General features: G+C 41.4%; 1 protein-coding gene across 7 annotated transcripts in view; it reads left to right on the top strand.

Moving 5' to 3' along the window:
- Positions 1-17,665, top strand: part of SPIDR (scaffold protein involved in DNA repair) — a 177,691-nt gene that overhangs the window by 140,760 nt on the left and 19,266 nt on the right. For 5 of the 7 annotated variants that reach the window (XM_053396217.1, XM_053396216.1, XM_053396212.1 and 2 more), the window contains 2 exons: positions 12,934-13,092; positions 16,828-16,915. In XM_053396217.1, coding sequence (XP_053252192.1) covers positions 12,934-13,092; positions 16,828-16,915 — 247 coding nt within the window. The remainder of the gene's footprint in view (positions 1-12,933; positions 13,093-16,827; positions 16,916-17,665) is intronic. The other 2 variants (XM_053396215.1, XM_053396214.1) reach the window with 1 other exon arrangement.

Here is a 17,665-nt window from a genome sequence, read left to right as displayed (position 1 = left end):
GTTTGAATAGCTTCAGAGTGTCCCTTTCTTGTGGGCACTGCTTGTATGTACATGGGGGGACCCTCTAAATATTGTCCATTGCCTATTACAAGGTACAAGCTGAAAGGGTAATTGCAGGGTGGAGGGTAGCTAGTATGATTGCTATTAATAAATATTTTTACTCTGCTCTTGGACTCTCAGATATGGAGAAGAAGGGTAGTTGGAGAAGGAAGATTTGACTGGGCTGAGTTGTACAAATACAGTGCTGCAGACAGCTGTGACTGACTGCCCTCTTAATCATGTGACTGAAAGAATCATAGATGCAAGGAAATTTGGGCACCTAGAAGTTACAGCCTGTTATCAAATCCTCAGCCTCAGATTAAAAAAAGTGGACATAATTTAATACCAAAGAGTTTTTAATACATTATCAATTAATAATAGTAAGCATTATAATCTATGTGATTTTAAAAATGTTTTATGCAAAACCTCATTGAGTTAGATCCTAAAAGGAGTGCTTAGTAATACATATTACATTGTTAAATCAGTTTCTTACCTTTCAGTGATAAATATTCAAAATTCCCTTTCAGTATTTCTTATTTCCCAGAAGATAGAATTATCCCACAGAGAGAAGCTACCATTAGCTAATAAAGAGATACAAAGTGGCACTTTATCTTGTTGCTACAAGTTCTTAAAATCCAAACTTAGAATGGGCATATACTTGTTTGCCTCACAACACAAAAATAAACCTTTTATGTTTGGTAACTACAGATAATTTTTCATTATTCAAAATATGTATCAGTAACTAACATACTTTAACACTGCATGCTGTCGTATTCCTAAATCGTACCTTATTACCATATATGATAATATATGAGGCATAGATAATAAACCAGTATTTTAAGTAAATATGTTACAATAAGCAATTTCAACTTTTTCTTTAGTTTGTATTTGTGGGTAATTACTGATCTTTGTTCTGTTGAGAATAGACTACAAGCATCCCAAGGTGCACATTTTTTCCTCCAGGTGTTTAGAGCGGTAGCCTAGGACGTGGTCTCCATTGCTTGACTGTTGTTTTCCCAGCAGCACTTGATTAATTAATCATTTATTTATATTTCTGTTACAAACTTTTGAAGAAGCAAAGCACTCTAATTATTTCAACATCTCATCTGCTTGCAAGAAACATTGTTTTGGCACCATGCTAAGTCAAACTGAGTAAGTAAGTAAGTAAATAAATAAATAAAATATATATAAAAAGCAATAAAAAGGGAGGAGGGGGAAATCTATGGTGCATGCAGATAATAAGAACTTAGCATATTGGACTAATTTGTGGCAGGGTATTGCTGAGAGCAAAGCAAACACAAAAGTTGAATTGTATAGAGGGGGGAAAACCTCTTGTTTCATCTGCACGCTTGATTGTTCAGTTAACATCTCATCAAATTTTTGAAAAAGGTAAACAAGATTAACTGTTTACTTGAAGTGAACTGAAGTCTGGATGTTTTTCTGAAGAACACAATGTACTGTTGTATCTTGTTTCCAGAGTGGTGTTTATCATAATTCCTTGTGCTGTGGTTGGTAGAGTGCTGGGAAGCCACTCCGCCCACTCATGGCTCATTCCTGCTCTCGCTCTCGCTCTCCCTCCGATTGAGGCCTCGCTGCAGGACTGTAAAGCAGAGGGAGATGTCCTGTGTCAGCTTTGCTGCTTGTCATGAGCCGACATTTACCTAGAATGAAATAACAGAGGCCATTTCATGGAATTCTCGATGGGCTGCTGAGAAGCACTACCATAACTTTTGTAAACAGTCTGCTCACATACACACAAGACTCTCTCTCTCTCTCTCTCTCTCTCTCTCTCTCTCTCTCTCTCTCTCTCTCTCTCTCTCAGAGGCATGCACATATGAAACAGAGCCAGCAAAAGCACTCAGAACCAAAAACAATTGCAAAGTCTCTGTGTGTGTTTTAGAGAGGAGGAGGGGGAAGAGAACCAAGATTAGTAACCTGAAGCAGGAATTGTCTTTTGCCAAACAAGGATCTCCAGCAGATCCCTTTCCTGCTATTTCCCCTCTCTGTTGTGTAGTTTATTTTGCTGGTGTAGGATATATTTTTAGTTCAGTGTCAGTTCAACAGAAAGAATATCATCCCAAATGTAGGCACCATTCCACAATCAACTATGTTTTATTTCGCTTGCTTTGTGCATCCATTGAAACTGTGATGTTTATATTTGCTTCATGTTACTAAGATAATTTTGGAACGGTCCTACAGTTTTCTGGGGGTTTTCTTTCTTTCTTTTTTTAAGTTCTAGTTCTGTGGTGTATTTACAAATTATCTTAGCATCCCATTCAGAGGGCAGCTGTAGAGAAATGCTTCCAAATCCATTCTCATCTCTGCATACAAATACTTCTGATTGTTCAAAGGTTAAATCATTCCATTAGAGATTATCTGTCTCTGAACCAGTACAATTTTGTTTGCATTTTTTAAATGTAATTTTTGAGAATTCGTGTTTGCATAGTCTTTGAAAGATCTGATCTCTTTTTAACTTTGTCACAAACTAGTTGTCAAAAATATACATAGTCGGGACTTTCCCACCGGAAGGTGCTCTCTGATGCTGCTTGTCCAGCTTCTTCAGTTGGGAGAATTGGACCTCTCTTTAACCAACCCACTTGGGTTTCTCACATTTAGAGACTAGAGCACCTCTCCTCCCTCTGCCATGGAATCATTCTCCTTTCTCCACAGCTCTCTTTGAATAAGAGGTAAAAAGCAGGAGCTCTCACATCTACTGCAGAGCAGGCGAGGGTTGTGGGGACATCCTGTAGTATGTGGCATTTGATCACCAGTGATCCAGATAACCATTATCTCCAGTTGACATATCATATCAAATCAACTGACTCTTACAATCTTCTGTGGTGATACCCAGCTGCTGTAGGCAACAACCAGCTCTTAATTTACTCTAACTCTTGAGTGAAGGAATTGTAAGAGTTACATCTTTAATTTCATTCTAAGGGGGGCAACCACCACCTAATTACTGAGTTGCAGCTGAGCTAGTTCAGCCTTTCTTTCCCTTTGGTCAAAGCATGTTGCATGTGATCTGGCATACAGGAGTAATATTCCCCTGAGTTGTCAAGAAATAAGTTCTAAGTTTAGAAGATTTATTAAGATTAGGGATGGAAATATCAAGGGGATGGGAAGCAGATAGGTAACTTTAAAAATAAACAACAGTTAACTCTCTAAACAACCTAAACAGTTCACAAGCCAACATTTCATAATGCCAGTTTGCTTGTGCTTCTATTCCTCAAGGCATAGATGCATCAAAAAGACTAAAAAACATTTTTTTAAGGACTTGCCTTCACAAGTTTTGTAAGTAGATTAATTAACCCACGTTTTAGGGGTGAGAATTTAATGCTGCTTAATTAAATCCACGTAAGATCCCACATATGTCCTTTTATTTAGTTTGATTAGCTTTACCTTAAGCTCTCTCTTAACTCACAGTCTCAACATCAATTCCTGGATCTTCGGGGGAGGTAGCCCCATAATCTGATGGAGGTTGGGCTTGCAAACAGAATTCTCTTGTGCTGCTTCTGCTTTTTGTATGGTATTTCATACAAAGTGAGCGTAGTACCACCGTCCAACATTCCTTCCTCTCCCTGACCCTCTGTCATGTATCTCCCTAATTTTTTCCTTATTCAGTTGCTTCAGATCAACCTGAGAGGCATGCTTCCAACCATAAGATCTGGTCATGCTGATTTATTGTGACCATAGGAATATAAGAGAAGCCCTGTTGGATCAGATCTAGCACCCATCTAGTGCAGCATCCTATTCTCACATTGGTCAACCATATACATTTTGAAAACTCTCATCAATTTCCCCACTTGCGCTCACCAGCAATTATTGTGCAGAGACATACAAAGAGCAGCATTGAGGCTGCTGGTGTGTGTCTTTAGCTAGATGCATATTGAAAGACTTGCACTGGTTGCCAGTTCACTCCCAAGCCCAATTTAAACTGTTAAAATGGCAAAGATACAGAGATAAGCAAATTTTGGAGTAACTCAATGCCTGTAATGTTGGAGATACAATTAGCAATCGTGCCATAGTTTTTAAAAAAACTACCAGGAAAGTTGGGGTGTTATTGGCACCACAGCACACTAGGTGGAGAGGTTTAAGTTTTCCCTTCTCAATCACACTCAATAAAAATCTCTCCTACTTATGCAGCAATTAGCATTATGAAAAGAATATTCCATTGCTGAAAATGGGAGTTCCCCCTTTAATTCTAATTGCACAGTATGTGTGGGATTATTACTATGATCACAACTGGATCTACGCTACTGTTCTACTGATGGCATCTTCTGCCCTGGTTCCTGGTATTTAATGTTTTAAAAACCCATGACATAATGGTTAATCATATCATTAACATAATGTGTACTTAGGCCCTAATTGGCAATCACTCTGAAACCAGACAATCCTTCTCCAGACAGTGACTATTCCCCTTGCTGCTACCACTTCTTTGGGGTGGAAGGAGAAATGGGATATGGATTTCTCCATTGTTTCATATTGGCAACTTACTTTTGCTTTGGGGAAGAAAAGAAAATGGTTTAAATGAATTAAGTCTGTGGTTGAAGGCAGTTGAGCCACAAAAATGTTGGAAATGGCCTTATAGAACATGAGAGCCGGGGGTTGTGAACCATGAAATTAAAACACTTTCTTCCTCCTGGTATACTCCCTAAACCCTTTGTCTAATGGGTGTTTCCCTATCTTCAAAAGGGGGGGGGGGAGAAGATCCAGGTAACTACTGACCCGTGAGCTTGATATTGATACCAGGAAAGGTCCTAGAATAGATAATTAAATAGTCTGTGAGCATTTATAAAAGGATGCTGAGATTACTAAGACCCAGCATTGGTTTGCGTGGCGAGTTCCCGCCCCCCACCAGGATAAATAAAGACACAAGACACCATAATTTAAGGTTAAATGGGCGAATTAGGCCACAACTTTATTGAATTCAGGAATGAGAGGCATTGGCTTAGGCATTGGTCCTATCGAGTATCCGGCTCCAGCCCATTTGCTGGAGACACGGGAAGGGTTCACACCATAGAGGGGGAGTCTCCTGCTGAGGCACGTCAACTAGGAGCTCCCCCGGGTCACCGCTCGGGGGCGTGCCTTTGGCCCACACCTCCATAGGCTTCGGACAGGGCCACGCCCCCCGGAGTCCTTTATCGGACCACCCTTCGTTCACTGGGGGGAGGTGATGGCGTTCTCCCCCCCCCACATCCTCTTAATCCTTAATCCCTTTTTACCAATGCCTAACCGCCAATGCCGAGGAGTTGTGACGAGTTGCTACGAGGTAGGCGAAAAACCAAATGGCTGTAAATTGCCAATTGGGAAAAATTCCTACCATGCCCCTTGCGGCGACAGACCGAAGTCCATAGCAAGGTCAGAGACCTACCTAAAGCCTACCCAAAGGGAGGGAGGGTGGGCAAACGTGGGGGCTAGCCGGCGAAAAGAGGGCGAGCCCCCTCTGCACCGGCCCTAAAAAGATGCGGCCGGGATTCCCCTGCTCTCGCGGGGGCTGAAACCAGCCCTTGCTCATGTGGGGGTGGGCGTGAAGCCCGCAACCCCACCTCCTGGGCAGGCCGGAAGTGGCTTTCTCAGAAACAAGTCACGACAGGATGGAGCAAGCTTGTTTTCTGCTGCTCCAGAGACTAGGACCCGAACCAATGGCTTCAAGTTACAAGAAAGGAGATTCCAGCTAAACATCAGGAAGAACTAAAGTGGTAGACTCTCCTTCCTTGGAGGTTTTTAAGCAGAGGTTGGATGTCCATCTGTCATGTATGATTTAGTCGAGATTCCGGCATTCCAGTGGGTTGGACTAGATGACCAGCTCTACAATTCTATGAACCTATGGTAGTCAAAGTGGTGCCCTCTAGATGTTGTTGGGTTGCAATTCCTATCATCCCTGACCATCAGCCATGCTGGCTGGGGCTAATGGGAGTTGGGAATCCAACAATATATGTTGGCTACTCTTCCTCTCTAGAGAGCTGAAGTTCAGAGCTGGCAGCCATTGATCATCCCTGAGACCTTTTGCTGTGTATAGCACAGAGGAGGAAGGTTTCAGAGGGTGAAAAAGGGGGAGGAGATGTCCTTAGCAAATACTGGAGTGCTGAGGCATTTTGTACCTGTCTGTATGCCACAAGACATACTAATGCAGATGGCCTTCTATTTACATTTCAGAAAATCTGTACATTTCTAACAGTATCTTGAGGGAAGACTGTGGCCCTAAGCATAAATCCCATTGAGATCATCATGAGTATAGCTAGGACAGGGCTGTAATGTAGCATATAAGGATGTTTCTGCATGTTTCCTTTAATGCTACATAGTTAATGCTCTAGTGCAGGGGTTCCCAAACCATGTGCCATGGACCACCAGTTGCCCATGAGCTTCGTTCTGGCTTATCTGTAAAAATACAATTAAAAATCACCCGATATCTGGCATAGCACATTACAATTACTACAGTGGGGCAGAAAACTCAATAAGTGGTCAACCAAGACCCGTAGCAATTTACAGGTGGCATGTAGGGAAAAACATTGGGCAAACCACTGCTCTAGTGCAATCTGCTAGAGTTGGAATTTCAGCTGTGGTTGCACACTTCAAACTGTTTTTCCTGCTGACATTCCTTGACCCCATGCATACTACAAATGCATAAGAGGTTGGCACATATGGCACATTACAAGTGGGCAGTCACCCAGGTTCTGTTTATTTTATTGGCCGTAAAAGACATTTGTAAACCTGTCATTCTTAACAAAATGTGGTTTATGCTCAACTGTGCCTAGTGATACGATTCACAGCGATTGTTTCCAACCTTGCCATTTAAAAGAAAAGAAAACTACTGATGTTGGTTATGTGCAATCATATGTTAGTGCATCAATTACAAAACAAATTGTTTTTGTGTTATTGTGCTTCTGTGAAGAAGAAGAAGAAATAAACAGGAATTTCAAAAGGTGAACACCAGGAAGTATTGAATGGGAAAGGTGCAGGCAAGTAATGCAGCTTAAAAGAGAAAAGTGTAGAAAAGGGGATATTAACATAAAGACACCACCATCAAAGGCCAAGACAATAGCATTATTCTACTGATTGTATGAAGTGGTGTACTATAATCCTGTTTGAAGAAAAATAAAATGATCACAAATAAGGACTTAAAACATTGAAAGATACCAGGGAAAATATTAAAATGCAATACTTGGGGAGCAATACTGTCTAGAGATTGCAGAATAATGTAACAGTGCAATCCTAAACATGTCTATTCAGAACTAAACCCCATTGAGTTTAATCTGGCAGGCTCTTGGGTGTGTACAAGATTGCACCTTGAGAGCATGGGTGTAGCGGGGGGGCAGGGAGTGGCAGCTGCCCCCCCCCCAAATCAATGAAAATCCATGAAAATACATAGCAAACTGAGGTTTTGTCCTCCCCCAAGAAAAGGCCTGGCCCCTTCCCCCAACAAAAATCCTGGCAACGCCCATGCCTGAGTGAACTAATCTTATCAATTCTGGACACAATAGCTTTTATGGAACCATCCTTCATTATACACCTTTAGGCACCAGGCAAAAATTTTCTTCTTTAACCAGGCCTTTGACTGATTGACATTCAGTGCCCTTTTAAAATGTGTTGGGGAGGAGGGGTTGTTGGGTTGTTCTTGTTTTTGATTTTATTATGTGTTTTGTGTTTTTATATTGTGATTTTATGCTGTGAACCACTGAGACCTGCGGGTATACTACTACTACTTACTACTAATAAATCTGCTAAACATGGAAATAGTTATATGTGCTTCTCTGTAGATATGAAAAGATTTCTAGCATAGATTTTCAAGTTAGCTGTCCTGATGTGGAAAATTTTCCATTTCATAAGTTCATTAGTATGAATGAATGGATGTCACTAACAAATAAATATTAGCAAGCGCGACAGCTTCAAAGTTTTTAGCTTAGTTTACAAAATACCCTCTACCCCTCAAAAAGCTAAAGAAGATACCTGTAGGGAAACAGAAATTTTATGATTGCTAATTTGTACAGAAACATTTTCCAATTCAATTTTTTCTGCAAAAAACACATCACTGCTTAGATGTAATTCTGATTAATGCTATTCAGGTTCTAGTTATTCTGGCTTTTATTTTTTGGGGATGTATTTCAAGGAGGATGCAATAGCCAGCATCTGCTGTGGGGGTGTGAGAATATTATACATCAGATAAAAGTGATGCGGAGCACTTTAAAAGTGATATGGAACACTTTAAATTGCTACAAGTAAGATGTACAGAAGAGCCCCTCTAGGGTTACAGACAAAAATAGGTTGTGTTTTGTGTCCTTTTGTTCCTACACATGTGTCTCTGATTCTGATTGCGCTGGAGATAACATTTGCAGTGGGTGGAGGGATTTTGTTTGTGTTTGAGAGATTCAGATAAATTAAATCCCGTTTGGGTGGAGTTTCAAAGGTTGCTGTTGATTGTAAGCCACATCAGGAAAAGTTAAGGAGCTCCACCTCAAGACTTGACCAGACAAGTTGGTGGATTGGAACTCTGTAGGCACAGTTTTGTGCCTGTTTTTTTGTTTTTTTTACAAAGCAGCACAGAAATCTTATTTTGTGTGCGTGCACCTCCTCATGCTTTAGTAGCTTCTAGGAGGGCACATACGCAAAGAGATAAGAGTCTCCTGTCAGGGAGCAGGCATAATCAGCAGCACCCTATCTTGGATGAGCAAATGTTGCCATATATATCAGGAGGATGGGCTGTACACTTTTTTATAGCGTATCCTTTTTTCCTCCCTCCTCATCTGAGCTTTGAAGAAATAAATACATCAACAGAAGCCTGAGGGGTCAATCTCCTGTTGTAAAGCATATAATTGTTCCCACTATTTTTTGTGTGTCTTCTTTACTCCTTTCTGCAACAGCAATTGCAGACCCCATGTTCTCACTACATTCTTCTTGTGCTAATGCCTTTCTTTTGAGCTGCACCTGTCTGTCTTATGGAGCGCTATTCAGTCTTACTCCTTTGGGGGAGCACAATGTATACAAGGAAACACAAGCCTCTAACCATGTTGTGGGGTTTACATGTATAATTACTGAATAGAAATCCCTTTTCCACCTTTTCCAAGAAGGATGACTAACTAGGAGGGGGCATGATGACATAATACCATAATCATTTCCAAATATCCACTTGGAAGTGAATAAATCTAAGCATTACCACCACACTCATAAAAATGCAAAATAATTGGCCTCGCCTTCCCTCTCCCCTGCCTCCAGCTCTTTTAGGAAATTAACAGAATATTCCCAAGCTTTGAAATGAGATTCACCGTGGCCTAGTTCACAGATTGGTAAATCTGTGTCTGGCCTGTGCCATTGCAGATATATGCCCCCCAATACAAAAATTAAAATAAATAGTTGCTCAGTAGAGAAAACTCACTGTTATGAAGGAAAGACCTACTTTAGCCTTAAAAACCTGACATGCCAGTTTTTTTGTGTAGGACTTTTAAAAATTTGTATTTATATTTGGTGTGGAGGAATGTTAAATCTTCCTGGTTGTCATCTGTCTGTCTTGAGAGACAGTGGTGTGCGCCTCTTAGGGTGAAGTCAAACTGCTGTGTTAGCAGCACCCGAGGGACCTCCCCGGCGTCAGGCACACCAGGTTCTGCCCAACATTGCAGGTGCCCAGTGCATGCATGTGACATCATATGGTGGGAGGAGGGCTGACAGGGCCATTGTACCCTCCCAAAGGCCTGACGTGACCTGGTTGCAGCCGCAGGAGGGCCCACTGCAGCTTGGCGCAGTTACAGGAGGACCCAATGGAGCTCGCCCGGCTGCGAATATTGAGGGGCCCCGGCCCTGTCAGTGAAATGAGGGGGGGATGTGGGCCCTCACAGCCCTGCATAGATGGCATGCCTGCCCAGTGCACAAGCCTGGGCAGTGTGTATGGAGGTCCTGATCTGCCCAGCCAACAATACTCCCCTCTTGCTCTTGCTGATGTGCCTCAAAGGAAAGCAGAGCAATATATCTGGCACCAGCTTGGCTGCAGGACTTGCCAGAAGGAGGCATATAAGGCACAGTCCAACCATATTAGGGACTCCGCTCAAGATTTGTTTAGGGTTCATCCTTAGCCTTTTCTTCTCCTGAAGATATCCCACAAGGCATCAGAGGTTTAGGAAAAGAGTTTTCCTTCTCCTGTCAGATGGGCTACCTTCCCAGGTTGACAAGCTCCATCTGCCCCTCATTTCCCTCTACAGCATGTGCCCAAACTGCCTTCTTGACCGTTGAACCCACTGCTGGTCTCGTTCGCTCATTCTGCCAGAGCCTATCTTCTCATGCAGGAGAAGACCCTAACTCACTGAGGGTTTGAGACCCATTGGCTACCCTCACCTGGTTTAGCTGGCCAGTCAAAGCCATTCCCAGGGTGTGGCTGCTGATAGCTTCTAAGAGCCGCAGGTGAGAGCTGAGTGCAGGCTAGGGACCAAAGGTGGAAAAGGTACTCTGGAAGGAGCACGTGTCCCCTATCAGAGGTACTATCCCTCCCCTAACACCCCATACACCCTAAATCATGCTAACCTCCACTATACATGTCAAGCACATTGTTAACATTTTAAGGAGAAGTAGGTGGAGCTCATAGTGGGAGGAAATAAAAATCCTAATCTTTGCCTCCCTTCTTATCGCATCTTGCCTTTGTTTCTTTGCTCTTCCCACTGAATCACATGTGCATTTTTCATCCATCTGTTCTCACACTCCCATCTTTTGTGCATTCTCCAGTTAACCACACACCTAATGATATCTTTTTGTCTTGGGGCATCTGCACATGTTGTTGCAGCGTTAACTGCAGGGAAAATCATTTTTACCCCAGGATGGTTTCCACCTGTTTTGATGTTGAGCTAGAAGTAGGCATCTCTTTCCCTGAAGGTTATTTCCTTACCGCTAATGAATTGACTCTAACCATGCTTAACTTTTTTATTTATTTAAAATTTCTGCCCCACCTTTTTGCAAAAAGAAGAAAAGGAGAAGTCCTGTTGTGCCTGCAAGGCACCTAGGTACAGTTGTAACCATTATTTGGAGACAATAAGAGAGAACCATGAATGCAACTCTAGACTTGGAGAAAGGAGGGATAAAATGGCAATCAATGATTACTGACTTTTTTCAGTATTTATATACTGCTTTTCATGAAAAGGTTCATAACAAGTTTCCGTAACAAAAATGCAGTTTGAAAATCAACAATAGTTCCATGATAACAGCAAACAGTATTCATATCAGTTAGGTGGGGATGTATTTGTTTGCTGGGTTAGCAAGGTGGTGGTGATTGCTAGTTTTAGAGCTCGTTTTCAACAAAGTAACAACATCCCTAGTTGTACTTTCTTGGCACAAAGTCAAAGTGAAACTATATTGGAGCCACATTGGATGGCTGCCTAGCTTAGTTCTACCTTTCTGACTGTAGCAGCTTTACTTATTCATTAAACTTATTTGTATATTGCATTTCATTATACATGTCTTTCCACGGAAGCTCACAATAAGAATATTAGTGTAATAATTCATAAGGATTCCTCCTGTAGGGCACTTACTGGAAGGCCTGGGAGGGAAGGACAAGAAATTCTAGCCTTGAATATGTTTAAATATGCCTCTTCTCCTCTCTTGTAATCCTTCCCACAGAACAGTTGCTGGTAGATGGCCCTGGGGTGGGGGATTCCCATTGGAGCAGACTGTGTCTTACCAGAACCTCAGTTTATTCACCCTAATCCAGCACATTAACTGAGTTTCCTCTGTCTCTCCTGTTGGCATGGAGAAATAGAACTGGGTGTCATTTTGTATTGATGACACATCACCTCAAACCACAGATGACTTCCCCCAAGGGTTTCAAGTAGATTTAAATGGACTCCTGCAGAACACATTGCGAAGGCAGACTTTACGAGACATGGATTCACACAAAACTCTAAGTCATGGTTTGTTTAAGATAGGGCCAGCCTGCTCATGAGGCTTGGTGAGGCAGTTGCCTCAGGTGGCAGACTGGGGACAGCTGGGAGGGTTGGCAGATGGGGCGGAAGTGCACTGCATGCTGCCACCACTTTTCACCCACCACTGCCTCCTGCTGCTTCCACTGCTGCCTGCTCCTCTCCAGCCTCCTTTTCCCTCCTCCACCACCTTCAGCATGCCGGGGCTTCCTTGGGCCTCCTTCAGTTGCCTCAGGCAGCAGCAGAGGAGGATGTAATGGTGACAGAAGGAGGTGATGGATAAGGGCAGGGTGGCATTTTTTGTTTTGCCTCAAGCGGCTAAACATCCTGGGCCTGGCACTGGCTTAAAAAACCACATGTTAACCACAAGGGGTCCCACAGACTATCAAACAAACCATGGCTTGTTTCTCCGACATTCCCGCCCACCCCCCCAGCTATTCTTGCCTCTCATGCCTTTTTAGTTTGGTGAACGTCAGGTCAGTGGCCCATCTAGTCCAATTTCCAGTTCTCACAGTTGCCTGTGGAAGGACTGAAAGCAGGATCTGAGAGCAGCACTTTCAATTCTTAGCAGTTGGTATACAGAAACTTACTGCCTCTGATAGTAAAATCACTAGGAATCATTGCCTTGTAGGGTGGAGGAGATTAATTTTTTGTTACATCCTTATATTTTAAAGCACCATGTGAAATTTCTTCATGGGTACATATAAAGATAATGAAACTGCCTTCTGTAGAGTCAGAGGCTACATATTGTCTTCCTTGATTGGCAGCTGCTCTCCAAGGCCACAGGCAGAGGACGTCCCATCATTTGGATCTTTTTAACTTGTGTAGCTACAGTAAATCAGTTTTGCTACCAGTTGTGATGCATTAAGATTTCATCAGAATTTAATAAGCCTTTACGAAAACTCAAGGCTTCTGTCCTGTGAACAAATGTTTAATTCTGAGATGTTGGAGAGCTCCTTTGGGCATGCCACTAACAGACTAAATTTTATACACCTTTTTGCAGGTTGTGCCTCCTCGTTCAGGATGCCTATGGAATATTCAGTGAGGTACAATTTCATGCCCTTTTTTCTTCAGAACAGATAGAAGAATGTATCCAAAAATGGGAAGGAAAATACTGTCGTTTATCAGGAATTAAAATTTTGCAGAGACTTACCAGAGGGAGGTAAGAATAACACCATAAGTTTATCTTCCAGAACAGTATCTGTGTTAGTCTAATGGCCCAGACTCTTTATCCTGGGTTTGTGGGTTTGAGCCCTACGTTGGGCAAAAGAGTCCTGCCGTGCAGGGGATTGGACTACATGTCCCTCAGGATCCCTTCCAACTCTACAATTCTGTCCTTGTGTAATACAGCAAAAACACAAACAGTTTTATTAAGGCATAATAACTCGCATGGTCTTTGAAGTGTCACAAGATTCATTGTTGTCTGTGCTTTAAGATTATGCTTTTATGGTGTTTCTGGACTACAACTCTCATCATTCCTGACCCTCAGCCATGCTAGCTAAGCTGGTAGGAGTTGGAACAATATTTGGAAGGCCACAGGTCCCCACCATCCCTGATATAAACAATGGGTGACAAACCTGCATTATGAATGCTATAAGTGGCACTGACAGGATTTGAGGCAGAGAGAGCAAGAATCTGACTAATACAGAAACTCAGGCTTCACATACCTGCACTGTGCTGCTTGCCAGACACAAAGCCACAGCAGAGCATTGGGGGAATGCTGCATATGGTACTATGGTGCATGGCAGTGTGCCACTCTATTGTGACTCTTGGCAGAAAGGTTGGCCAGGGTCCTCTAGATTGTTCAGTAGTCACACAATTTGGAACCTGTAAAAAAAGGGAGGGGGAGAGTTGCATTCAAGCAATCTCGCTCTTATTATTTAAAAATTAGAAAATAGTTTACATTTAGAAAATTAAAAATGTCAATGTAACGAACCAATTATCCTGTTTTCAAGTAAGATTTGATGCTTGGGTAAAAATGATCGATCCTTTGAAACCTTTTAGTTCTTCTCTCCACTCAGATGATGGGAGTTGTAGTCCATAGGGCTTACCCCCTGTTCTAAAGCATGATGCTTAAGCAGGTGAGTTAAGAGCACAGTGCCATGACCACAGTTTTGTTTGGGTTTCTCTTTAAGAAGAGAGAGAAAAGGGGAAGGTAGGTACCCTGCATGAGTGGCTATTGCTTTTTCACTCCACCATCGCAAGCTGCACTTTACGAAATGCTGTGTTTTGTACAAATATTTTAAAAATGAGCCTTTCCTACTCTCCACATTAAAGAGAGAAGGCTCATAATGGGCATATACTGTATTGTAATAACAAGTTGAAGTGGGTCCCATGTTGCAGTTTGGGAATGCATAAAGGTCCTGGGCCTGAAAGGCTGGAAGACTACTCTTCTAAAGCACTCTTATCCATGGTGCTTTACCATTAAACATACATTATAAATATATTGCTGCTCTGCCCCAGTTCATGCTAGCATTTCTCCAGGGCGTTCTGTTCTCGTGGACTTGACAGTGTAACCTAAAGGGTGACTATCGCTTCAGCTTTTCCTCATAAAGAAGACATTTGTTATCCCTGACCTTTTTTTATTGCTCTTCTGAGTTTTTGAGAGGGGGGACTAGAACTGCATGCGGTTGTTACTAAATCCGATGCATTATCAGCATGTAGGGCAGTATCTTTGTTTCCTGCCATCCTTGCATGCTATTGCTCTTACTCACATGACTACCAGCGTTCCCTGAGCTCTGCTACCTTAACCTGAATACTTTGTCGCTGCCTAACAGAGGGTGACTAATGAGAGATGGTGATAAAACTAGGAAAAGAGAGCAATGTGCTGAATTCTATATTTGTCAGAATTTGTCAGGGTTCTGTCATTCTGTGTAGGAAAAGAACTAGAACCAGTCCTCAGTGATTCCTAGCAATTTAGGTAAAATCTTCCACTGAATAGAGGCTCTGTCATTAAAACCTTATGTCTTAAAAACAATTAAAACCCATCTTTTCCTTGATTTGTCATCTTTATCCCAGACTGTTTTATTTGTTGTGTAGTGCCCAAGAGTTGTAAGCCCATAAGCAATATGAGCACAATAGTATTGTGTTTTCCTGATGATACATACTTTGAATCAGAAGTAATCCACAGAGATTAAATACTAGCTCGCCAGAGATGTGCCCCTTCCAATTCCACTGATCACATTATTTATTTTATTTATTAACTGAATTTATAAGCCGTCCTTCATTCATGGATCGCAGGGGAATTGTAACAACATTAGGGCTCCAACTCCACTTGAGTGGAGTTTAGCCCTGGAACTTCCCAATTAACTCTTGTGTTGCCAGGAAGATAGCACTACTTGCCATCATTGTGTTTCCATGGAATTATTCTGTTTTGGTGGCCTTTCCATCTCTCCTCTGTCTCTTTTGCAACATACTTATCTTCATCTTTCGTTAGTCCCATATCTCTTGACATTTCCTCCTGAGTCAATGTCTCTAGCTGTACACTGTAAATGTGGAGCTCTTCCCCCTTTCCCATTTCTCAGTCAATTTGGGAAAACCTTTATCTGCTTTTTCACAGACATACCACCACCTTTCCCTTTTTTTCTCCTCCCAAAGTTGGTGACTCTTTAGAACTACTGCTTTCATCTTTGTATCTACTGATAAACCTCTATTTAAAAAGGCTAGTAATCTCTCGTTAGGTTTTCGCATCAGTTTGCTAGCCTTCCATCCTGCCTTTTTTTACCACTTATTTCAGCAGGGGGATTCTGAATTATGCTTCCTTTTGCTATGCTAATGCAATTATCCTGACCTTTAATCTCTGCATTGGCACACTGTTGTTTTCTACTGTATATCTACTTCAAACACTTTTTACATTTAACATGCTCTACCTCTTTGCCAAGGCCTGTTGTCCTAGACATTCTGCTTCCCTACAGCCAGCGTTGGTAGATTGGATGAATTCTATTATCCTTCCCATGTTATCATTGCTCCGCTCTGCAGTTGGTGGTGCTGGCAGGGGAAAGAATCACATAAGTTGCCTGACTGGCATTGTTCTTCTTTATAGACATTGCAAAAAATGAATCTGATTAGCTATGTATTTGGTTCTTATATTTCTCCTTACTCTTCTGTTTACTTCACACACTTTGGGGCCGGCTTCTCTGTCAACTATTCCCTTGGTTTTCTTGTCCCATTCCTTTTTAGTCTACCATGTCCCAATGCCCAAGATATCTCTAGCAAGATTCAGCTTCTGATATTAGCAAAAAGAGCACCTAGTACAACTCATCAGACCTGTAAGATTGTATTTTCCAGCATACATATAATTTTAATTTTATGAAAGTGCATGACAACTGGTTTGGGGTTTTACTTCCTAAAAAAAAAAAGAGTATGATGAGAGAATGCTTTGTGTACTATGGGCTCAGATCATATCACTGTGTAACAAGTTGTTGTATCATACACAAGCTCATTCTGAAACTTGGGCAGTTCCAACACAGTTTGTTCATAGATATGTTCCTCTTCTATATTGTTAATAGTTAGTGTCTACAAATGGAGACAATTTCTTAACCCTAGGTAGTAGATATTATTTCTTTGCCTAATAAATAATATCCAATAATAATATTAGAAATATGTAGAGAGCACTTCCATAGAATTAAATTAGCTTATTCAACTTTTTTAAAAGCAGCAGTCAATTCCTCCCTCCCCCTTGTAACAGCAAAATGGAATTCCATTAGGGAAATTAAAATCTAGAATGCAATGTTCAATATGGCAGGAATTTGGTTTTGTGGTGTTTCAAATTATTGAAATTATCTGAATATAGCATTTTAAAGCATCGTAATACAGCATTGTAAAGCTAAATTTCACCATGTTTGTGTGTTGTCTGTTTTGTTTTGTTTTGTTCTTTGTTTTCTTCTTTTCTTCAAAGAGTGCCAGGACTTTTTAGCCTAATAGACAGTTTATGGCCACCACTATTGCCTGTAAAAGTTCATGGTCAAAGTCAAGAGAGTGAAATGGTAAGCTGCTGTTTCAAACTTCTCCTTTCCTTTTCATCTGTTCTTCGTTTCAAATAGTGCTTTCAAAAGGCAGTAACTTTTAATTACCCATTTATCATTTATTTATTTATTTATTTATTTATTTATTTCTAGTATCACTCCTCCCCATCCCCCTTTTCATCCAAAAAGGCTTCCAAAGTAGTTTCCATATCAGCAAAAACTCAGACAGTCCCTGCCCTCATGCTTATAATCTAAAGACATGACACAGAAGGAATGAGGATGGAAGAGGAAAACAACAAACTCAAGCATCAGTTACAAAGAACCGACGGGCACTGAAATGGTTTAGGGCTAGTGAGAGCCAAATGGAGCCATTAGAGTAGATCTTCCTTCCTCTCCCTCTGCTACAGCTGTGTTTACATTATCATAATGCCTAGCATTTGTGTAGCACATTTCAAGTGTTTGACACGTAGGCCAGCACTACTGTTTAGCCTGCGTTACAGAAAAAGGTAGAGAGCTGAAGCTGAAACAAGATATAGAATTTGGGTCTTCCCATATTGTCGATAGTGTTCTCCAACACTTGGTTAGCTCTTCTTTGAGCCAGGGATGTCATAAGCAATCTTAGGAGCTATTTTTAATCGCTGCCAGTTTCTATATATATTTGTTCATGTCCATCATTTTTAGCAACACAAATGTGTCCGTACAGTACACATTCTTCTCCTACTAAATTTAAATCTTTATGTTAATTTATTGTTTCTTCCTGGAAGGATCTGT

Source organism: Podarcis raffonei, chromosome 7 (genome assembly GCF_027172205.1).
Source record: "Podarcis raffonei isolate rPodRaf1 chromosome 7, rPodRaf1.pri, whole genome shotgun sequence".
In the NCBI taxonomy this organism is placed as follows: domain Eukaryota; kingdom Metazoa; phylum Chordata; class Lepidosauria; order Squamata; family Lacertidae; genus Podarcis; species Podarcis raffonei.
Note: the sequence above shows the minus strand (reverse complement) of the source record. Positions and strands in the feature narration are given on the sequence as shown.